Below are 25,987 nucleotides of genomic sequence, written 5' to 3' on the forward strand. Positions count from 1 at the left end.
AGCTGTTAATTTATTGTTATAGTAGAATAATTTTTTTAATTTGAAATCAATGATTAGGCAATGCTTTTATGAGTAGGAAGGTAGGTTTTTATACCTACCTAATAAAATAAGAAAATACATAGTGATTAATGTTATTTAATATGATTTATAAGTACATAGCAGGTTATTATACCTACTACTTGGTGACGATTATTTTTGTCTTATAAGTTCTTCGTAATTCCGTTCCGTCACGATAGTTTTAGTTTTCGTTAAATGGCCACCACTTATGTCCATATGCATAGTGAATTTATGTGTCACATAAAACATAGTTTAACATGTATTATGTGAAACCCTGTGTGAAACATACATTTTCGGAATACGGGCATTAAACATTTGGGTCTTAAGAGAACACCTCAAACGTACGTTTTATTTTGGGGGTTATACGGGATATACGGGACATTTTCTTCAAATTTTCACATTTCACTATTTGATATTGTGTTATTATTTGTACCTAGGTTAAGTTTCTGTTTTAGAATCGATCGATAGGTTACCTAGGTATATCACATTCTTTAATTTAAATTCTGGTAGTCGAGTATTGGACAAGTACCTACGTAACTTATAATTCGTATCGTAATTTAATTACTAAAGAAATATAATTTCCCCAACAGTCTTGGGCCACTGGCAGGATAATGCATTATAGAGTGTCTATACATTTGTGGTCTAGTATATGGTTAAAATTGGCATGCGACCAACAACTGGGGACTAGTTCTGGAAAATTTAAATGATCTAATAAGGTTCATTATTTGAATTAAATTAATTTTTAAGCGATTGTTGTGTTAATCAATTTTTTAATTTATTTCATTCAACACACTCGTCTCAGTTTTCTAGTACCCCTTCTAGTATTGTTAATTGATCAGGGGATGTATTTCCCGAAACTTTTAAATTATTTGTATTGTAATCATACTGGTATAACACTATTCCGGCTATCAATAGAGTCGTGTTCAAAATTAGAAAATTAGTCAGGTATGATATTTTTTTAAGTAATTCTTTCGAGTAGGGAATTCGCTCAATGATATTTAAATATTTTCACCGATAATCAAGTACGATGACTTGTAGGTAACTAGAGACTGAGTGAATAGGAATTAGGAAGTGTGTGATGTGGCTAAGATAAGGAAATGGGTCAACAGGATTTAGGAATGTTTGGTGTATGAAAGGGAAATATGAAGAAGAAATGTAAGGTTAGGGTAGGTAAGTGGAGTGAGAGTAGCAGATATGAGAATAATAAGTTAGGTGTTAAGGTACAAAAGAGGATAGAATAAGAAATTAATTAATTAAGGGTAGTGTAGGGTAGTGTACCTATATATTGTAGTGAAAACAAGAGAGAATAGGTTTTGGTGGTTCGATCGCTGTATGATAAGAGATAGTGAGAGTGGCTATATAAGTTAATTTAGGGGGGGAAATGAGAAGCGTGAAGACTGAAGAAGAGATGGATAGACAGAATACCGATCATATGGAGGTGTGGAATGAGAGTGGCTGAACCTGTATATAGCTGTGAGAGACGGGGGGAAGAAAAAGTGTAAAGGTATAATAGTTATGTTAACAATGCCGAATACGTAGGAAAGGATCTTTAATTGCAAAGGCCACTTGACTCTTTGGCTGAAACTACCGTTATCAGTTGATATAGGTTTACAACCTTGACTTATAGGATAGAATAAAAAGATCTGTTGCTGGTTGGGATGTAAGCGCACTATTTGTTTTCCATCTTTGACCCACGCGTAGCATACCAAATGCAGGATTAAGAAAACACTAAAGTGATTGTGCGTGGGTCAGAGAGAGAAATATAGGGTGCGCTAAAAATCTGACATCCTCTTAAGTGTTATCAAGTTGAAGAAGCAGTTGATTGTTGACAATTTGACATTTAACATTAACTGTGGTAGGTATTATCATTGGAAGTAAAAGTAATTAGCTGGGCTGTGAATTTAATGCAATGAGAAAGTGGTAAATATTTGCCTGCATGTATGTACTAAAAACAGGCAAATATATGCACTGAAATATTCAAAAAAATGCACTTAAAATTTAAAAAAATACTGAATGAAAACGTTTTTATTAAACATTTTTTTAAATTAATAAATAATAATTAAAATTGGTTTACAAAAAAAAATTCTTTATTTACACACTTGGTAGGAAACCGGCGTACAGTGAGATGCATAGTGGTAACGGTGTTGTAATAACAGGGATCTCCAAAAAAAAAAAAAATACGTACTAATAGTTCAAACAAATCATAAAAGCCAACTGTAATAAATATTAATTTATGAAAAAGTATATCAAAAAGCATTATTATTATAAATGAAACAAAACTATGAACTATGGACCGTAACATAATATAGGTATTTCTATATTTTTAGCTCCATAATTTCTGTTAAAATATTAGGGAAATGTATTAAGTACCGTAAAAGTGCTAAATTTGAGCTATTACTTATAATATTATATTCATAACAAATTATCATAGAAGGTTAGGTATACTGTTTATTCCACATATCTATTATAGTTTAATTTAACTACAACATTCTAGTAGAGTAAGAAAAAATTTGGTTCCACGACTCTGATCATATAAACTTTAAATACTAAACTACGGGTCTGAAATTTAGTTTGTATAGATCTAAATAATCCAAAACATATATTGCTTCAAAATATAAAAATAAAGTGTCTTTATTGTAGTAGGTAGGTAACTATCAAAAAAAAAACTAAAAAAAATTATACTTGAAATCTATGTATAATATACGTATATTGTAATAAATGTTCAAATGATTATTATGTAGTACATTATAAAAAATTAACTAAAGTTCAATATAATACATTATAACAGGTGTTCAAATGTACATTTCACACCAGATATTTTGTTAATTCACACAGTCTCTCTTCAGTTTCAAATTTTTCATCAAATTATCCCAAATTATCTACAAAATATAAATGTTTAGTAAATTGGAAGACTTGATTGAGTATTTAATCATTTATCTAAAAGAGATGTGCCGGGTCGCCACATTACTATATCGAGGGGCCATGGTGCAAGTGACGTCCATAAATATCATAAGTCAAGAGTTATGTTTGAGGATTTAATTAATTTTCTAAAAGGAAATTTTTCAAGGTTGCCTCAGTAGGTTGAGGGACCGTAGTTAAAGTGCCGTCCAGCGGAAAAAAAAACGATTAATTCAAATATAGAAGGTACTTATATCATATACTTTTATCAAAGTATGATTGTGTTAGTCACAGTCTTGTGTAAATGATATTGTCTTATGCTTTCCCAATCAAATTATACAAAATACTGAAAATTAATGAAATCAAAATATTAATATAATAGAGAGACTGTGCATTGATTTACAAATTTGTCTTGAATTTGCTTTTTGTATAGAGAATATGAAGGTAATTTGGGCTGGGCTTTTCATATCAGAGTATGGGGGACAGGGCTGGGATTTCATATTATGAATTGAAATATTTGTGGACCCTGGACGACCAAAAGGACCACCATAGCATGTTTCAATAAGTTCAAAATAAAATTAATTGAATACGTTATAAAGTTGCTCCCATGCTCAACATTATCCTGGTATTTTTAAAAAACATGAAGCTAAGAATAAATCATTAAAAATGTTGAGTTAAAAAAAACCTTTCATGTGCATGTGTTGTCTCCAAGTGTACGTTATCAGAAGATAGATGCTGATAAATCATTAATAGAGACTCGTTGATCGCTTTTATGTGTTTAAAATTGTTTACACAAGTGAGCTATGGTTCCATCATAGATAATAAAGATATGGATAGAACATAATGGTCTTCGAGGGGAACAATTGAGGCCAAATAAAGTATACCTATATTCGAGTATCGACTATTAATATAAAGAAGCCTCAATTTCCTTCCCCTCCGGGAACGCGGCTTCAAATGTATTTAACATAGACGTGACCTATCCATATCTTTATTATCTATGGGCTCCATCCATAGCATGGATTAAGGTGTCAACAATCAAAGAATCAACTTGATAATCAAACACTTAAGTTCAGCAACCTGCAACTCAGGATCTTTTTATTCAAAGTGTTCTAATAAGTCATAAGAAGGTTAGTTAGGTAAACCTATGGTTTGTTGAAGCTATGGTGATGATAGAAGACTATCATCACTGGTCGTGAGCTTTGCAATGATATTTTCTTACTAACTGTTAAGGTATGCGACATTTTAAACATAATAATGAAAGAAAATATTTAAATATTATTAATTTGGTTAGGTTAGGATAGGAAAGGAAATTAGACGTTAACTAATTATCATAGTTTTTAACACGGTTTTAAAGACTGCCAGTTAGAGTTGTACCAGTATTATTAAAAACTTAAATACAGCCAACCTGAATTAATGATTTTTTACCCCAACAAAGTATAAAATGTAATTTGAAATATAACAAAAATTATTTTATTAGGTTTTTATAAGGTTTAGACATGAATAGACTTGAACATTGATAACCGGTGCCCTATGAATAATCCTTATTTAATGAACTAAATATTTTGAATAGTTTTTTCTGTTTAAGTTTCTGGGCATTTTAGTTTGAACTTTATAATGTGTTTTTCTACTATTTAATTTTTTCTAATTTTTTTTCGTTTTCTAAAACGCATTTTCCTGCGGGTGCCAACACCTCCCTTCAATTTTAGATTCTGAGCGAAGCGATGAATGTATTGATTCTACAATGATGTGTGTTTTTTTTTTTATTTTTTTTTATTTTTTTATTTATTTTTTTATTTTTGTGTCTGTCATCACCTTTTAGGACAGTAAAAGTGCTCGGATTTTCTTCAATAGTAACTTTTCTGATAGGAAAGTGAATCTAGTTGGTACTTTGGGGGGTCAAAAGTAAAAATTTCCCAGTAGTTTTCACAAGCGACGTGAAAAACAAAAGAAAAATTAAGGAAAAACGGGAATTTTTACGCAAAATCTGTTTTCGAGAAAATCGATTTTGGTTTTTGGTGTAACTCTAAAACAAATGACCGTAGGGACATGAAATTTTGACTGAATGTTTATATTAGCATTTTCTATACACCATAAAATTTACAAAATATTTTGACTCTTTTTGAGCTGTTTACGGCCATTGTCAGCTTTCAATTTTTTTAGTTTTTTTTTCTATAAATATCAATAAAATTGTATCTGTTGAGTAAAAAAGCTTGAAAATTTAATAGAAGGCTCCTAGGTTATTGTTTCAAAGGCAGATGAAAAAAATTAAAAATCCTTAGTCACAGTTTTTAATTATAAGCATTTAAAGTTCAAATTTTGACAAAATACGGAAAAATCACGAAAAATAGCAAATTATTTTGATGAGAATTCATAAAAATTTTTCTTTTTAAATCTAAGATTTGAAAATGTAATATAAGATTACTCATAAGTTTGTCTACCTTTATCAAAAAAAAAATGTCTAGAAGAAACTTAAATTAAATTTTTATGAGCGTCTGAAATTTATATTTTTACAACATTTGATATTTACTCGATTTCTCATGTAACAATTTATTATTTATTTATTATTTTATTGTAATTAAAAAACGAATGACTGTAGATACTTGAAAATTTCACTGAATGTTTTTATTAGTATTTTCTATACACCATAAAATGTTGAAAATATTTTGACTCTTTTTGAGCTGTTTACGGACATTGTCAGTTTTCAATTTTTCAGTTTTTTTTCTATAAATATCAATAAATTTTTATTTGTTGGGTAAAAAAGCGTGAAAATTTAATATAAGGTTCCTGATATATCGTTCTAATAGCAGTTGAAAAATATTAAAAATACATAGGCACAATTTTTTTTTATAAGCATTTAAAGTTCAAATTTTGACAACATTTATCAAATTTATAATTTATTAATTATTTTGTGGTTAAAAATTTATAAAATCTTCAACTTTTGTAGCTAAGGATTGAAAATTTAAAACAAGGCTCCACGTAAATAGGTTATATATAAATTACTTTATTCACAATAATATCATCAAATATACTTGGTAAAATCATAGGCTGACTGACCGTTTTCGCTCAGAATCGTTTTTCTTATACAATGATATTATATCATTGAATTCAAATTTAACACCATCCATTACAGTGACCCACTTGTAACCTACTGTACAGCAGATCGACATCCACTTATCCACCTTTTTTTTTATTAATTTAAATCTAGCTGCATTTTTTGAACATTAAAAACTGGTGCCATCCTTCTTTAATGAACTAAATATTTTGAATATTTTTTTTTGTTTTCTAAAATGTATTTGCCTGCGGGCGCAAACACCTCCCTTCAAATTTTTTTTATGATTTCAACTCTATTCGAATTTTTTGAACATTGATAAACTGGTGCCATCCTTCTTTAATGAACTAAATATTTTGAATATTTTTTTTCTGTTTAAGATTCTGGGCATTTTAGTTTGTACTTTGTGATGTTTATTCCTAAAGTAAAATTTTGTCCACATTTTTTTTTTTTAGTTTTGTAACTAGTTGAATTTTTTGTATTGACTTGAATATTGATACCCTGGTGGTATCCAATTCCTATGAATAGTTCTTCTTTAAAGAAATAAATATTTTGAATAGCTTTTTCTGTTTAAGTTTTTGGGCATTTTAGTTTGAACTTTTTAATGTGTTTTCCTACATTATAATTTTTTTTAAAATTTTTTTTTGGTTTTCTAAAATGCATTTGCCTGCGGGCGCCAACACCTCCCTTCAATTTTTTTTTTTAGTTTTTCACTCTAGTTGAATATTTTGAATTGACTTGAACATTGATAACCTGGTGCTTTACGAATAATCCTTCTTTAATGAACTAAATATTTTGAATAGTTTTTTCTGCTTAAGTTTCTGGGCACTTTAGTTTGAACTTTAAAATGTGTTTTCCTACATTTATTTTTGGTTTTCTAAAATGCATTTGCCTGCGAGCGCCAACGCCTCCCTTCAATTTTTTTTTAATTTGGACTTCAGTATATTTTCTGAAAGGAAAGTTAATCTAGTTGGATGACAGGTTAAATTTGAAAATTCAGAGGTGTTTTCAAATCTATTGGGAAATACAGTTCTTTTAGCATTTTCCATACACCATACAATTTTTAAAACAATTTTACTCTTTTTGAGCTAACTATATTAGGGATAAGACATTTCGGTGGAATTACATTGAAATAATTAGTTTTCTTTATTTACTGTCATTTTAATAAATCCCATATCTAATTGATAAAAATGATGATAATATACGGTTATCAACTACACTTGTTTTTAGAAACAAAAAGTTATTTTAGAACTCGTCACTATTGATCTGATTGTTATGACAATTGGATCTGTATTTTGGGACATTGCGAGTAAGTGGCATCTTGATACAAAGTAGAGTTTTATTGAAGTGTGCAAACATGTGAACATTGCGAACATCTAAAATTGCATATAGGTGCAAAATAATAAGTTGCACACCTTAATTATTGGCATATGTTAATATGAATTGTTTATTTTATATAAAAAAGATATATATGCCATAGATGTGACTTACACTTAACGGTTGTTTTCAAGCAACGGTTATTGCTAGATTTCAATGTTAATAGTAAAATTAAATCTTAATTAAAAAATACTCTGCACAAAAATTTAAATCATTACTTTCCAAATACTTACTAAAAACATTGCATCACATATTTTATTATTATAATGTTTTTAGAGTTTACAATAAATTGGATCAAAAGCCACCTCTAGCTGTTATCATACACATCATTTGTGAAATCGTAACTATTGTACAAGATTTTTTGACAAACGCTTTACCTGTCAGAATGGTTGGCATGAGCTGTGAATAGATATATATATTATATTGAAGATGTTGCTGATAGACTGTTAAAAGAATTGGAGTGTCCTACATACATACAAACACGGTATGTACATTTCTTGATCATAGTAATATTAATTTTAATAATCAATTAAATATATAAATTATAGGTTTACAGATCGTCAAATCCGTTCCCATTCATGGAACTTACTAACTTACTTCTCAACAAGGAAAGACAAACTTCTTTGAAAGAAGACTAAGCGCCAATTACCTTTGATTGCACTCTAAATCATGTTTGTCGGGGAGGGGGATATATAAATTTAACTTTAACCGGACATTGTAAGAACGGCCCTTAATACTACAATTTTTATTTCAATTTAGTTGATGGGTAATTAAAATCTACATTCTATAAACTTTCGCGTGAGTGTCTTTTGAGTTAAAGTTATTTATTAAATTGCATACATGCAGTTTCAATTATATTATTTTTAGAAAATAAACTCATTATTTTTTACAATAATTTATTAAATTTTATGTTATTATGTATCTGTCCGGCGTAATGAATAGGCAATTTTGGTACATCTTCGCGTAGGTGGCTTAGTAAACGAATTTATTATGGGAATATTTCGTTACAGGGTGTGACTGTTATCTCTTGACAACAGTTAATTACTACCCAGCAGCGACTATTTTAGTTTTATCACAGTAGATTTTTCTAATGAATCCATTATCTATACTTTATACCAAATGAGATTAGTACCGGGCGACCAAGTTGTACCATTCTGTATGCCGAACCGGAGGGTTGATCCGGTGGGAGAAGCATCTGACCGCCGCCGGACGAAAACCGGTCTCCGCCCAGTACTGATCTCATTTGGAACCGATTATAGTGGTAGATTCAGTTTTTATAATATTATTAGAAATGTTATTTCGGCGTGTATTATATAATTTTAATAAAAATGCATAATATTATAACTTAACAATAATTTTAGGTAGATAATTAGTAAAATAAGTAGCAACTCCTATTTCATAGAGTTTATCTACCAACAAGGAATAAAATAATTTTGAATATTTTTTTAACACTGGTTATCAATAAATTTACAAGTGAAAGTTCCCACCTTGTACACATTATAAAAATAATATTAATATGTACTTGTTCCTTCATCAATGTTTTTGTGCGTGATGTTTTGTTTGGGAGCAGATATATTGTTTCAATCTTCAATATTGAGGCTTGTTTGTAGTAGATAATTAATTGATCTATTATCTAGTATTGGTACTTCAGTGGTCAAAATTAGAAAATTTTTCATAATAAAATTCTTAAAAAGGACGTGAAAACCGAATGCGTTCTATCCGTCTTACAAGTACGTAAGATATCAAATTTTACGCTCAGCAGAACACGTGTAGCTACATTAGTTCAAAAATTAGAGTGAATTACCTCTTATAAAATCTAAAGGTAAGATTATTGATTTCAGCCCATGAAGTTAGATAATAATCTAACCTCATGAGCTCTTTATTATAATTTTATTATAAACCGAGTTATGAGTATTTTAAAATTGTAAATTCTTTGTATATCTTAAAATACTCATAACTCGCTTTAAATTTAAAATATAATAAAAAGCTCATGAGGTTGCCTAGATAATAATATTACCTTTAGATTTTATACTAGGTCAATTCACTCTAATTATTTAACTAACGTAGCTACATGTGTTCTGCTGAGCGTAAAATTTGATATCTTACGTACTTGTAAGACGGATAGAACGCATTCGGGTATCACGTCCTCTTAATTATTATTTTCTATACACAATTATTTTTGAAAAATATTCAGACCAAATGGAAACTATTTATAATTTATACTACGAATTTATTCACACCATTTACGGTTCGTTAGTTTTAGTATTGACTAAAAAATTACAATAATATAATAATACAATAAATTATACCGATAGGAATACCATTAGAATCAAATAAAAACGCACACTTTTCATAAGACATATTTGTATAACTTTTAGAATTAACAAATGAATTTATTAGTTTGAAATTTGAATTACCTATCTAATTATGTTTCAAAATAATGAGTAGATAAATTTTAATACGATTTAAATAACTGAACAACGATATTTAGATACCATATAAACATCTGAGTATGCCTAGAATATTATCTAGGTATATATATATAATTTATAATATTATATAATTAAATCGAAAAACAATACAATATTTACATAATATATTAATAATTAATAGCAATAGGAATGATATTTTTTTTTTAAAAATTATTAATCGAAAAACGATAAAAATATTTAGGTACACCCATAATAGTATAAAATAACAAAGATAATAAGTATATATTATAATAAGAAATATATGTAGAGCAAAAAAACCTTATTAAAAAAAAAAAAAAAAAAATGGAATAAATTGACGCGTTAAAGTGATTATAAGATAATAATAAAAACCATGTATTGTTGTTTTATTCAAATATTGATTTAAAAGATTTAAATGTAAATATTTTTGGTAACGTAAAAGAATATATTTATATGTATTTTATACAATAGAGGATATTTTACAAACAAATTCAAGATGAATTTCATGGTTAGTATTACTTAGTCGAAACTACAACTATTTAATTATTAACTTAGGTCAGAGGTTCTCAATAAATATTACACGGAATGCTGGTAGATGGCACGTGACATTAAAGAAAACAATTAGAATAATTATTAATATTAAACATTATATGCCTATTAGTTTCAAGTGATACGTGAACAATTTCTAATTTGTATTGGGATAAAAAAAAATTGAGAACCACTGACTTAGATTATTAATATATAATGCTTTTACTAAGTACGTTAAAATACAACTAATATAATATCTAACTAACAACATTTCAATCGCATAGGTATTGGTTAAGTTGCATTCATATACATAGGTACCTACATATAGTTATGTCCTTATACATATTATATAATACTATACCTAATTAAGTGTATTGTATATTAAAATGTGTAATAATATGTACAGTCATATAGATAATATTGCCTAAATTACAAAATAATACGTTGTTGAATTAATTAAAATTGAATGGATAGATGACATTACAATATTATGTCCGACGACGTTCCGAAAATCGTTTTCACTGATGCCATATTATAATACATTAACCATGTAGGTGTAATATGATTTTTTGATCAACTGAATTCGAAACAAAACGGAAACTTGTGCGTTTTCGTCAAGTATACATATACGCTACCCATATTATAATATGTGAGATCGTTTAAAACGCATAAGTGGGTAGCACGTAGGCATACATCGCCAGAATGAGGACACGAAATCATAAAAAAAAAAAAATAAAAACAGAAATGTTTTTATTCCCATTTTTTAAGCATCCAATAATTAATGGGCAAAGACGCTTTCCTTTTTATGTTTTCGGCGAGAGTGGGTGGCGTGTATAATACATAACATACAGGTTCCTATACTCACTGCATAAATGCGAGCGGATCACAGCATTATGATGATAGTGTGCGTTGGTGGCTTGCCGAGTGGGTGTGTAGAAGATAGGGGGGTGAGGGGTGGAGTAAGCACATCGTATTATTATTACTATTGTTATTATCATATAGTTTGAAATTTGGAAATATCCGAAAAAAATAAAAATATTTTTACACTCGTGTCTACATACGCATGATATTATGATATTAGGTACTTATAAAGGGTAAAACGTTTACAATTTTTTGTCTCTAAATTCTTGTATCGTTGCTATTGACTTAGCCAACATGTTGCCTATTGTAGGCCAAATTGAACGTTATGGAAGCGTCTCGGACGCCATTCGGATCCGAGCGGACAGCCTTGAACTGTTGTGCACCTCGGCCGTCCTCAGCGTTATGCCGAATATGTCTTCGTGATAGCGGTTGTCGTCCTGTACAAAACAATACAGGTATTTATAAAGTCAATAATAATAAAAAAAATTATTCTCGGGCCCGACATTTCCCAAGTACGGGCTATAGTAGGCAAAGCTGGGCAAGGTAATGATTTTTTTAAACTCAGTTAAGTTAGTTAATATGCACCAATAACAAAAAGTTAAAAGTTAAAAGTTAATACACAATTTTTGTTAACTTTTAATTGAGTTAAAAAAAAGTTAATTTGTTTGTACAATGCTAGTGTACTTAATTTTTTTCCAACCCAAAACTAAATTATAAATTATAGTGTTTATACTTTGTACAGTGCTTCCATCTAAGTTAGATTCGAATGATATACATTTTTAACTTTAAACAATTTACGATACATATTTTTTGACATGAAAAAGAAATAGACTGAAATAGTGAAATATAATTAAATTAAAACAAAATAAATTAACTTAACTTACTTCTTAAAATGAAAAATTAACTCGTTAATTTCACGTTAATTAAAAAATAAATTTAGTAAGTTAACAGTTAAGTTAACGAGAAGCCAAAATTAACTAGTAAAGTTAAAAAGTTAAAATAAAATAAACTTTTTAACTGAACTTTAACTTTTTAACTCGTTAATGCCCAGCCTTGATAGTAGGTATATACAACACGATATTATGATGAATTGCTCTAGAATGTTATTATTGTGTATCGAAGTTATACGTCAGTGAAAATATTATATTCGTAGGAACATGATATTTATCGACTATATCATATTATAATTATTGTGTTTAGATCACAATCCGCGGTCATAATAATATTAGGTGTTCGGTAATAAGCCACTGCATGACGCGCCTCGTCTGCGCAGAGGTATGTATAAATAATGTAATAATAACGTGCGTTTTTACCGATAAAGGTATACGATATAACGATATAATGTGAATAGCCGTATAGATTTATTTTCGTTTGGTATACCCATCGTATACACGACGATGAGTATATTATGATATATAAGTCGCAGAGTTACGTGATGCCAAAAATCAGTGACGTGTGCCTATCTCGCAGACTTTAATTTTCTGAGGAGAACGGGAACGCGCTGTAGATACAATAATTTGTTTATGACTCAGCATCGGGTTAGATGGGTGAGCTGGGGATTTTTTAAAAATCTATCCATCTATGGAGATGGGACGAAAAAATATCCTCGTATTATATTTTGTGCTGTTTATCCGGAAACATTATTCCATAAGGCTTCGCGGTGTTAAATCATGATTATGGTCTATGGAAACGCAAAGTATTTATAATAAATGGTTACTTGTACATAATTGTTTATAATAGAAGATAATCATGGTACCCGTGATCTCATATTCTCATTATGATATTATATTTATCTACTCATCGTGCGTTAATATGCCTAAATAGGCAGCGGGTATAGTCAATTTATGGGGCTTACTGAATTTTTTGTTTAAAATTTAATCAAGCAAACAAATTTTTAAAAAATTCTGTTTAAAATAATTTAATCTCTTTTATTACCAATATTACCAATGTGCAATAAGCTGAAATATTATGTTAAATATATAAATGACATTTAGTACAAATCCAAATTGAGAATGCTATAACAATTAGGTAACAGCAATAATAATTATATAACATTTGTTTAACTTCTAATTTCTATTGAATAAGTACTTTTAATAAAATAAAATGTTTTTATATCCGAGATGAAACTGGTCAGATCAAAGTTAAAAATAATTGCAGACACAAAAATTAGACTAAAAATAAAAAAATCAGTTTTTTATGAATTATATAATATTAGTTACCTATATATGTGCTATAAAATAACGTAACACTTGTGGATATTTTTCTGTTGGAAGGATTGGGTTCGGAAATTCATATAGGGGTGTTTCCCCCCTCCCAATATTCAAATATGATAATGTGACGTTAAAAATACGAAATAAAACGTATTTCACGCTATTCGCTGAGGACATCGTTTGAATGCGTTTCATAAAATCGCGCTTAAAAAGTAAAAATATCGTTGCCGACTTTTCGGCTTCTGTTATCACCATAAATCTCGTATAAACGTACCCGTAATCCCAACATGAAGTTATCGGACTGTGTCGAATTCATGCCGGTCTGCTCTTGAATTATCGACTTGAGGGTCTGGTATACGTTCTCGGCCATTTTACAATCGCCGCACACGTAAAAGTGTCCCCTTTCCACGGCTATTAATTCGTATATCATTTTCGCTTCCTTCAGCATCAAGTCCTGTACATAAGTCTGTGGAAACGACAATATTATGGTTACAACGGGTTCGTTTAATTGTCGCATGTATTTTATATGGGCACCAGCGATTAACAATAACATAATACAGTTTTAGTTTTGCACAGTTTTGAGTGGATGCATGGTCGCTGATTTGGATGCACATTCATTTAAAATCATATGTATTTGTGTTAAGTTTTATTTTTTTATCTTGGTAGGTCTATATAGGCCACTGTCTTTTGAGTCTTCCAGGTACATTACCGGGAAGCGTGATGGAGGATAGTTGTTTGATTAATGGGATACTGCAGTGAGAGTTTAAGTTAAAACGAAATCTAAACAAAGTATTTTATTGAAATAAATTCATTCAATATTTAAAAAATTATTTATTGGTTTGAGTTTAAAATAAAGACGATGGCGTTCGATCAAAATCCTTTGTATATTTCAATATAACTATCGTTTCAATATTCGAATTTAAACCCACCTTCGGAATCGATGGTTCCCTGGATAGCGCCAAGTAAGTCTTGTCTAATACGCCTTCTTTTATCATTTCCATCTTGTCCGCTTTGTAGAGATCCATCGATTTGTATTGGCATCCGAAGAACAACATGGTCCTGCCCATTTTGGTATCTGCGGTGGACAAAAGGGGAGTGAGAAACGCTTGTATAACGGACGTGTTAACGTTATTATAATAATTTATATGTTATAATATAATGGGTGGTATGAAAACGTGTCGTGTTTACCAATGCCGTTTTTCTTCTGTGCGTATCTGTGTTGCCAAAACCCTCGGAACGGGGCGATACCTGTACCAGGACCCACAAGTATTAATGGCTTTACCACGTCTTCGGGCAAATGGAAATTTGGTGCGCTACAAATTGAAAAAGAAACGGTTAATATAGTCGCTTAAAGTAATATATTAGTAAGTACCTAGCTAGTAGATACTGAACCACTGATCGTCAATGGTGACATGATAATCAGTGGCGTATCCAGAATCTTTTTCAATGGGGGGGGGGGGGGGAGGTAAAATAAATTGTTTACAAATTTTATCTGAAAATGGTTAATTAATGGAAATATATTGTGGGGGGGGGGGGGGGAGGGGGTTACAACCATAATAATATAGTTTTGAACTATTGAATAATAATATCATGTTGGTTTCAGTAACAATTATTATTATTATTATTATTACCTTCGAATAAACATGTAAACCGTGTCATTTGTGTTGGCATCCAACAAGTAATTAGAACATACGCCATAATGTAATACGCCTTTTCCACCTTAATAAAAATAATAACGATAGTGATTTGTACATTCAAATAAATTTTTTTTATTTCAATAGCTTAGTTTAAATATTTTACTTAAATACCCATACGTATTTTTTTTTTCATGAATTTAGTAATACTTTATCGATGCGTATCGATCATACAACGATTTTTCATTATGGCCTTACCATTTTTTATACGTTTTTCATAATATTCAGATATTATGACGTTTATCCTTAAAAGTTATAAATAAGATAAAACCGTATACCTAATATCTGGATTAGGCCTGTACCCATTACTTGTTTCACGAAAAAAAAAAATCACCTATGTATACTTAATATACTTATTTAGTTATATTTTAATGTTATGTTGAATATGTAATAAAATTACCTTTAGTTTTATAAGTCACTACTGCGACAGTGAGGTGCACTTTGTGTGGATGTAATAAACTTGACGAAGAAATACTGTAAAATCTCGGTTGTAACGGTGTAAGCTGTGCGACTAATAAAGCAGCGGGTGGTTTAATGGAAGGAAACTCTTGGAAAATTTCTAGAAGATTGGGTAAATTCCAATGACGCCAATCTTCGTAAGCGGCACTGTCCTATAAACACGGAAAATAAAAATTTTAAATAGTGACATAAAACAAAATGTGATAATGCCATACTGTTGCTAATGCGATGAGATTCTTTTTATCAGTGGGATCAGTGGCACATGAAGCGAAAAATTGTAGCATATTTGGTGTAGGCGGCGTAGTGATGTCTAAGAATCGTGTCAATAAAGTTCGCAGGGAGCATCTCGGTATCTTCTCGTGGGGTGACCAATTCTTCGAGACACCTTAAAGTACCAACAACGTCGATGGACATAAGAAAAAATATATGTAATAAACATACTATTATATAATATTCAAAATACGGTTTAGTTAATCTGTAAATGGACATTTATTTTGATGCAAGTTTAAAATTATGTATTCCCCGTAATTTAGAGTTTCGTAATACTATTCGTTATGAATAAAAAAGCTAAATTATGTTCAAGGACTCTCAAAACGTTGGGCTTGTTATAAGTGGATGGTTGGTGATTTAAAGTTTTCTACTTTTCTAGAGCCATAAATTTCACTTGCGAAACTTATCTTAGAATACGGTCTATTATGTGGGGCTTAGATTCTGCAGTTGACTGTCATCGTCTAGCACGAGTCTTGCAGTGTAAGTTTATGTGTTTTTCTAGTTATAGTACCTATTAGAAATTGAATAGGTATTCAACTCATGAGTCATGACTATGCACGACAGTAAATTGTTTTTATTTTACATTTTCCTTACTTCGGGAAGAAGATAATTTTAAAAAAATAACCCAGTTACATAAATAAATTATCTTTATAAATGGAATTCGTAACGAATAATATAATGTATAATGTTTTCGAAAATTTAAATATTTAAATGCCAAAAAAAGTATTAGACGTATTTTTTCCAATACATTATATTATTACGGATCGTGATGGATAAAACTACTATCCTCTAGTGAGGATAATACGCACATAGGTACATCTAATGGCAGATACCACTCAATTAATTTTGTATACATTTATAATAGGCACATATTTCTAAGACATAAAAATAAAACTACAACACACGCACATAATATGTTTAATATGCATACAACTTAGAAGTCAATGTGTTTATCAATGGTTGTACCTGTAGACGTATGTTTTTCTTTGAGCATTTGAAGTTCCATCGGTTCGTCGGGGTCTTGATCACATTGCAAGTACGGAATAATACCAGATACCAGTTCATCTCGGTTGGTGGCGAACATGCCCACGTGATCGCCGGGCCTATACATTATTTTCTCCGATTTCGCCCAATCGTCCACGTCAATCTCCAGCCACAATGTCACTCGGTCACTCTTGCCATCTTCGCCGTTGCTCATCAAGTTCCGTTTGTTGGACAGTCTGCACGTCCAAACTCGTTTGTTGTGATAGTGCGCATATGCTGGAATAAACAAATGCGCACATTGTACATTTATGTCGGTACTATAATAACATTTGTTTTTAATGTGTTTTGTACGCACCGGAATTGAGATCGTCCGGTTCAGCATTGTTCACGAATCGAACCGTAGACGCGGACAGCTTTTCGTTATGAAGTACTTGTGACGCTTCGCTAAGAGATTCGTCCATATCCAGACAGAACGTTTCACATGCCACCTAATATTGTGCGGTATGTTAGTATTTTATATTTTCAAATAATTCAAACAATGTTAGTAGCAAGGCTGGCCCCAGAAACGGAACACAGAAGCTAAACAAATGTTATACAATGTTATAAGAGCCAATTAAAAATATATTTTATACTAAACTCGTGATACTACTGTAATATATTATCTACTTTCCACATTAATAAGTACATAAAATGAATTAAGACCAATAATGATCATATACGTGTGTACAGATAATCAAAATGCAATTCAAACATGTTACGAATTATAAAATAATTTTATTCTATAAATCATAATCATAAATAATATCAAGATATTAACTAGGTACCGAAATTCCTAGACGACCGCTTACAAATCATGTCTATATTTGGATATAAAAAACCATCTGACAAAGAAGAGATGACAGATCAAAATTATTATATGATGAAATCATCAATAAAAATTATACCATTTATCAATCAACATCAAAAGAAATTAGCTTTTCAACAATATAACTAAATGATGAAATCATCCAATTCAAAACAAGGTAATTAAAATGATTACTATTCAAACTATTTTGGAATCACCACCTGGATCTATATATATAACACATAAATATATTAATATTTAAAGACATTAATGACAAATAGGCCTATATTATACATGGACCAAGCATCAAAAGTCACAAAAATACACTAAGTTATAAACTTCACAACTTATAATATTAATATTAATATTAATACACCAGGTAAGGTCTTATTGGTTTAATTTCATAATTATGATTTTTCAAACAATAGTAAAATATTATTCGACCTTTCCATAACAATTACAATCTTTGTCTGCTTATGTGTATACAGCTATTACAACTTATAAACTACATCTAATAACAAATCCTAATAATCAAATAATAGTATTCTAAAAGTATCATATAAATCTCATTTCTTTTAAGGCTTGGATTTTAGAGTATATTATATCCAAAATTGTATCTACACTATAATAGTATCGGCTAGCGTTCAGTATTTCCGAAAGGACATTTTCTTGGATACCTCCTTAAGCTACTCATATTTTAGATAAAAGAACATAAAAATTCATAAACTCTAATAATCAAGTAATAATACTCTAAAAGTCTCGTCTAAATTTCATAAGGTACTCTCAAGACTAGATATTCATATTTTAGATAGTCATATCAATTACGACGTCTACACATATAAAAAAATATATCTTGGATACATAATAAATCATCAATAATTGTTAGGCATTCCATGTGTATTAACATCAAAATACTCGATGAAAATAATTCCTTAAACGGTAGTACATAATGATAAGTATTCATCAGGTTGTTACAGCAAAATTCAAGTTGTATAACACAACGTATACGTAGTTGTAGAAATAGTCCACGCATGGTTAGTTAAATATTGGAATAATAACGTGCATCGAATCACGTTCAACCGAATAAACCTCCAAACATCGAAGACTAAGAATACATCGTCACTACAACCTAGACAAGTGACATTACATTTGAAATTATTTAGGCCAGAAACAGAAGGCATTTACCTAAGTATAACAAAATTTAGTAGTAGAATAAAAATTACTCAAGCGTATATATCGTTTTTCTCTTTATTATACTTTATTCCTCTCTACTTACCATTCTCTTTATTTTTATTCTACTACATTGCGATATTGTAGTGGGGTTTCAGATAAGAGTTGTTTTCGAATAATCATTGGTTTTTAGTTTAATATTTTTGACGATTAATTTGAATAAATCGCTGTAAGTTTTATATAATAATAGGATCACCATACACGTTCGAACTGAGTACAAAAGCTTTTCCGTCGAAAAGCAATAAATTGGGAATATAAAATAAATACTTTTGATGTCAACATTGTTTTAAGTCTGCTCACATGAAAAACATCAGTAGCCCATTTTTTAAAGGCTTGCTCTTGGCCACACATCTCGTCGCCTTTATTGAGTTTGATCAGTCGTTCTCCACCAAGCTCACCCAGAAGATTATCAACATACGATCCAAATGCACAGAAGTTTGGATACGCACTCGAACCCAATCCAAACACTGCAAATCTGTAACAAGTAAATATTATTTATACTTTTAAGTTTGATTGATTTGAACATTTATTTTCTTAAACATTTTTCAGTATACAAATAACATAAAATTGAAAACATAGTTTCATTCTTTAATAATTACTTATTTTATCATATTTATGCTCTTATACGATGTTTACACAGTCGCCGTAGAGTTATTTTATTTTGAACATCAATGAGAAAAATGTGGTACATAGAAGTTGAGTATATATTTTTTTCTGAGTTCATTATTTTGAGTTCATATTTGATATTTGATTAAGTATTTAAAATAAATAAAGAGCTAAGGGGAAAATTGTTTAGGCTCAGTACAATTAAAGCATGTTTAATATTACAAAATATAAAAAGAAAAAGAAACTGAACTATTGATTAAATGTAAATGTATAAAATAGTACTAATTTAAAATACATTTCAAGTTGAATATTACGCGTAAAATATAAAGTAGCTACAAAAACAAATAAATTAATTCACCACACATGCATAATGCATGCACCATAAGGTATATTAAATGAAATATTGAAATTATACTTAATATATAAAAATGTTTTTTCGGTGAATTTTAAGTTTATAAATACTACAACTTTAGGTGGTACTTGGTTTGAATTTTTTTAATTGGCAAGATCATTTTTTATCGGTTCCTAACATAGATAGGCACTTTCTGTTAAAAATTAACATATTCTCCGGTCGAATGCTTTTTAAAACATATAAATTCTTGTTGTTGTCCTTAAATTACAAGAATAAAAGATTTTATTAATTTACCTACCTACCAAATTTACACTATATACCTAGGTACATGTATACCCGTATGGCTATATAATACGCATTTGTTAATATGCCATCTGAGTACTTAGCAGTAAGATAAATTTAAAAGGTTTTGAGATTTTTTTTCAAGTTGATTACTAAATCTTATCACACAAGACAAGAGCATTTTTGTGTGTGTGTATTTTTTTGCTGCCTTTTTAGTTCATTCTAATTTATGAGTGTAGCGTTATTATAGTATTACTACCTCCATAAATATTTGAACCGAACATTTGATGTTTATGTATATTTTGTCTCAAAATTACACCATTGATCTTAAAATAATTGTAATTTATTAATATAATGTTGGTCACAAGTTATCCAACTTAAGTTAAGTAGAGTTAAAATTGACTAATTTATTTTTTGTAACTTCGTTTATTTAATTAATACATAATATAAGCAATTAACTTATTTATAAGATAACATTTTAATTTATAATTGGTAAAAAAAAAAAGCATAAAGGTAACTTCGTAAGTACCTACAAAATAGAGAAATTTCATTATTTTTGAACCTTGCAGAAAGAATATTTGCGGTAGACTACGGTGGGAAGTTGACTCTCTATCCAACCGTAAAATAGTAGGGCAACTAGAGTTAAAATGACCGGTAATTTTTATGTATAATAAGTTATGGAGAACTTTGTACATTGGTATTTGTATTCTGTATGAATACAAATTTTATAATTAATAAAATTTATCAATCATGGAGTGTTTTGAAGCAGCTAATCGCTTTAACAAAGATTTTTGTAGAAAACTTTCCTTGTACAGTTGTACCTGAAGTTATTGATTTCAAGAAATGGCGTTTTGCAGGATGTTTGTGTTTGTGTGTGTGTGTGTATTTGTTTCAATCAACACCTAGGTACCTAACTGTAATATAGTTATATTAACTAATAATTTTTACTAAATCTATTAGGTACGATGTAAATATATGTGACTGACATGACATATGTTGTATAAATGTATAATATTATTTCAAACTCAAACTGATTATGATTGTCTATTTTACTATTTTATGAGTTTTCTGTTTAGTCTGGGACATTTCTAGGATATCTTATAATTCTCAAACAAATAAAATAATAAATTTATGGTTTAAATTACAAAAATGTAACTTGATTTTAGTTCTTTTGTATAAAATTACCTAGAATTTAACACTTATTGTATATTATGTTTTAAACTAACTTATTTAATTAAAGTTTATTTTTGGAAAAAAGTAACGAAGTACTTAACTTAACGTTTTAATTTTAAACTCGTTATTGACCAGCCTTGTAAAATTCTATATGGTCATATATTATTGCCTGTCTTCTGTGAAAATTAAAACTTATTTTGCTACACAGTTTGCATCTACTGTAAAATTATTCAATGAAATATTTAGTACTCTTTTTGAATATTTTATACGTTTACAAGTTCTCATTAGTACCCGCATAGATATCTGGCTTCCATTATTTTTATAAATTTATCATTATTTCGTTCTGAGTAGGTACCTATTAGTCAGCGAATAAATTATTCTGTCTCACATATTATTATCGTATCTATGTCCTGAGTAGTGAATAAAATATGTTGATCAATAATTATTTATCGTATGTTAACAATACGATTAATTATATTTAAAATGTGTTAATATTTAATCGTAAACCAATTATGAATCTAATAGCTTAACACGAATTTTTGTACTTAATTTTACGCTTATTATTTTGTATTTACTTAATTTTAATAGTATACCTGACGTTTCCAAGTGGTCCGAAGTTATCTACATCTGTCGAATCTCTGTTAGACAAATCATTTAGTTCAGTTAAATGGTGGCATTCTGAAAGACTATTTGCCTTTATAAATGAAGCGGAGCTATAAATAAATATAAAAAAAAAAATATTTTTATATTTGTGATTACTTTTTGTCGTTTAACCACATTTGGATGGGCCGTACCTGAGAGGTGATGATTTAACGGCAAGCGATTTATTAGAATTAGTGCCTTCGTGTTCCATTTTCATTGAATGCAATTGTTGTGCAAATTCCTGTAATGAATAATATAAACTCAAAAACAAATATTTTTCTTACTGGAAAGTTGTTTTTTTATTTTTTTGAAAAAGTTTTAGTTACGATAAAAAAAAGTGTGATTTCTGCAGGGTTTTTCTTTTTGTTTATATTACCTAACATAACTTCAAGAAGTCAACAAAATGAAGTTTCCTCTTATTTTCTTTCAAAAATGGTTAACCTCTAGCTGCAGATACAACTAAACAAAGAATTTTCTCAGAACTGGGTAACATATTATTTAGAACTAACTCATGAGTCTTGACAGGTATCATCTTGGCAAGACATATTTACATAAATGACCTAAGTAACTGTAACAGTATAAACTCTTAGGTTAATTTTTTTAAATAGATCCATTTAGTTCAAGTCTCCACCAATAACCAATAATATCCATTTCTACATATACAATTTTATTATATTAGATTCAGAAAAAAAGGCTCTTGCTCTTTATTTGGATTATTATTTTTTTAATATTTTCATGAAATTACGAAAACTGGTTCATAAAAAATGTAGGTATTTCACGAATTTCACAATTTTTTTTGATAGGCATTTCTCACGCTTATGGTTTTACAAATACACAATGGATAGAAACAGCTTTAATGAACCACTCTTTCTAGCTTAAAAGGTGTTCAATGTCCATATAAAAAACATACATGTCCAATGTAATTTATATAACCAATAGGCGACACCAATGACCTCACTTTTCACAATCTAAAAAGGAAAACATATTCATAAAGTTGTGGGTTGTGGCTTTTTTTTTTAAACAAATATATGTAAAGTTGTGCTGTTCCGTTTTATTTCCTTACATTATTTTCATTAATCATTTTACATGATATTATCTTCATCTGAGTGTGTAAAAATGCTGTCCTTTAATTAATCCTATTATACCTGCTATAGGTTTTCGGGTTTTCCAAGCAAGCCTAGGAATATTTATGATTTTTGTAGAGGCACCATAGTTATTAGTGTCTTTAAATTAAAAACAAATTATACCTTATCTAGATTAATAAAGCATGCACCTCACAACTGACACAGTTATTATAATCATGTCTATTTTACTCAATAAAATGTATAAATTTACCAAACCTACAACTCCCTATCTAAATATTTTATCTCTATTATTTATACACCTGTATTAAAAAAAAACATAAATAAAAAAATATTGGCAAAATATTTAAATTAGGTATGGTCAGGTTGTTGAGCACGCATAGATATATTGTAAATATGTTTTTAAAAACCTTGTAACTAACCAGTTCCCAATTATTTGTGTTAACTGTCAAGTAATTATTATTTTATTTCTAATTAATAATAATATGCAAACATTACAAGATCGGAATATTTTATTGCAACTAAACTAACTTAAACATACCTGTCCATTCTCGGGAGGATCACCATTTCCAAAAGTTGATACGACGACTAACAATAACGCCTCGTGTTCAATACTTGTCATATCATATTCGTCCATGCTCATTACCTTTTATATCAATTTGGTTGTTATTCAAATATTAAATAAAATCAATAAACTATCGTATAAAATAATATAATATAAAGACAGTGATTGCTGATATAATAAAATGTTGGCGATTTCGCGCGTGTCGTTAAATTAATTATATGTCCAATGTACCTGGGAATGAAAAGCATGTGCAAATATTTCACCCAATTTTTTTGCATACATTTCTGATCTTCCGGTTTCTGTTGCATATAGTATGGTTGCTTTAATCCTACGAGATAATGCTTGCCCAAACAATTTCGATGTGAATTTCACAGCTCTAATGAAATACAAATATATTAGGTATTCAATACGTATCGATATTGTATATACAAATATGTTTTTATCTAAATACCTAGCGATTTGTTTAAAATGGAACTTTCGTCTCTGTTTCTTTAAAGATTTTCCTTGATTTTGTCCTTTTTTCCAAACATGAGTTTTCCAGGCTGGTTCCTTTGAACATATTTACTAAATATTATTTAGTGGTTTATTAATTCATTTTAAGAAAAAATAAATTATTTTATATTATGTAATTATAGCAATTGAGTTTTTTTGTGAAATTATTTTTTAAAAGTATGATTTATTAAATATTTCATGTATATGGTTTTTGTGAATTATGTGTTTTTAATATTAAATTAAAACGTGCTTGGTAATGATTTAAATATGCATTCAACAATATTGCCAATCTCATGTCGCTTAAACGATTTTAATATTTACAATGTATGTCTTTTCGATTAAAATACACTCTTACAGCACTATAAATGTTTACATATAGGTACTATGTTATTCTAAGTACTTTGATTATTTTAATAAACATAATAAATCTGTTAATGGTAAATTAACTGAACTCATAATATTTCTAGTCCATTTATATCAAATTTCAGATTTTACCTGATAAGCATACATTGGGTGAAGTTCGTAGCTGACCATTTCTTGGTGAAAAACAGGTGTGATGGAGCCAGAAATTGGAGGCACAATCCATACCCAATCAGCGGGGCAGCCCTTTCTTGTTCTTAACTCATTGTCGTAGTGCTTCATAAACGATTCAGATGCAGTGTGATGATCCATTATCGTGATATTGTTTGACTGTTGTCAAAATAAATATTATAACTTAAGATCGTCAACATTTACTATTATAGTTATTTACAAAAACTAGCACCTTATATATTGACTTACTTGGAAACTGTAAAGTACGGCTAAGTTCACTTCAACAAGAGCTCGATCTTTTTTCAAAAATCCATAATTTTTCAATTCGCTTTTCATACGTTCTAAAACGTCCTGCAAGTCGTAAATACTTTCTTAGTCGAAACAAAACAATCTTCGACAAAAACTCATCGATCACTTACATCCAGAACATTGTATCTGTGTGGATCGCATAGATTCCTACACCCGATTTCCGAACTCATGTACCACCCGTTGAACGGACATGCTGTGAACTGGATTCCTCCACAGTCAAACATCATTCCGGATACTGCGGGAAGACAGTACCATCGGAGACCCAAGTCAGAAAACCAATCGAATCTGTACAAGCAACCGGTTGAAGCCATCATATAAAGTGATAAACATTTAAAACGCGTATAGCCGCACTGTGGCGTCTCCCTTGCGTATATTGTACACCGATAAAATGTGTTGTAATATTGTTCAGAACGGTGCTATTATTATATGTTTGACAGTACGAAGTGAAGCCAAACGGAACGCGTTCGTCCAGTACGTGTAATTTTAAAATTAAAACGAAAACAATTTGAATCGAGGAAATGAAACGATCCTAATAATAATACGAGAGAATTTTAAACCCAAATTCACGTTATTTCATTGAATAGGTTTACTACGATTACGCGCGGATATACTTTACACACGCAAATTTATTTATTTTTTTTTTTGTTTTAAATTTTATCCGGAACGACTCATCAAACAATGCTATAATTTATAATGATGTACCACCGGGGATATTTAAAAACGAAAGACCATCATCTCATTAATTATATTATATTTTCAGTGCGTACGTTTAAATCATATTTTAGTATTTTGAGGTTTAATTAATACATTCTGATTTCTGATCAAGGAAAAATTGCCTTTTTTTGCTGAAAACAAATTAAGTCAAACCTTTTCATTCTATTAGAATGGTTTTACTAAAAAACAGAATCTAAGAATAACCTCATAATGTGATCGCGCACCGAATAATATTAATAATAATAATATATTAATATTGTATAGACTATAGGGGTACTCAATTTATTGTCCAAATGTCCAATACTCATGCATAATTTGTAAGTTTGAC

At 29.5% G+C, this 25,987-nt stretch overlaps 1 protein-coding gene across 4 annotated transcripts in view; it reads right to left on the minus strand.

The window, feature by feature from the left end:
- Positions 1-9,886: 9,886 nt before the first annotated feature.
- Positions 9,887-25,987, minus strand: part of LOC132938461 (nitric oxide synthase, salivary gland) — a 98,682-nt gene continuing 82,581 nt past the window's right edge. For 3 of the 4 annotated variants that reach the window (XM_061005309.1, XM_061005310.1, XM_061005311.1), the window contains exons 9-26: positions 25,056-25,230; positions 24,886-24,987; positions 24,601-24,795; positions 24,065-24,162; positions 23,845-23,989; positions 23,590-23,694; positions 22,119-22,207; positions 21,918-22,037; positions 19,179-19,386; positions 17,193-17,325; positions 16,820-17,113; positions 15,799-15,968; positions 15,525-15,735; positions 15,062-15,149; positions 14,619-14,743; positions 14,360-14,505; positions 13,705-13,896; positions 9,887-11,657 (exon numbers count right to left, since the gene is read on the minus strand). In XM_061005309.1, the coding sequence (XP_060861292.1) occupies positions 11,544-11,657; positions 13,705-13,896; positions 14,360-14,505; positions 14,619-14,743; positions 15,062-15,149; positions 15,525-15,735; positions 15,799-15,968; positions 16,820-17,113; positions 17,193-17,325; positions 19,179-19,386; positions 21,918-22,037; positions 22,119-22,207; positions 23,590-23,694; positions 23,845-23,989; positions 24,065-24,162; positions 24,601-24,795; positions 24,886-24,987; positions 25,056-25,230 (2,710 nt within the window). In that variant the 3' untranslated portion in view covers positions 9,887-11,543. The remainder of the gene's footprint in view (positions 11,658-13,704; positions 13,897-14,359; positions 14,506-14,618; positions 14,744-15,061; positions 15,150-15,524; positions 15,736-15,798; positions 15,969-16,819; positions 17,114-17,192; positions 17,326-19,178; positions 19,387-21,917; positions 22,038-22,118; positions 22,208-23,589; positions 23,695-23,844; positions 23,990-24,064; positions 24,163-24,600; positions 24,796-24,885; positions 24,988-25,055; positions 25,231-25,987) is intronic. The other variant, XM_061005312.1, reaches the window with a different exon arrangement.

The sequence above is a fragment of the Metopolophium dirhodum genome, chromosome 2 (assembly GCF_019925205.1).
Source record: "Metopolophium dirhodum isolate CAU chromosome 2, ASM1992520v1, whole genome shotgun sequence".
Classification (NCBI taxonomy): domain Eukaryota; kingdom Metazoa; phylum Arthropoda; class Insecta; order Hemiptera; family Aphididae; genus Metopolophium; species Metopolophium dirhodum.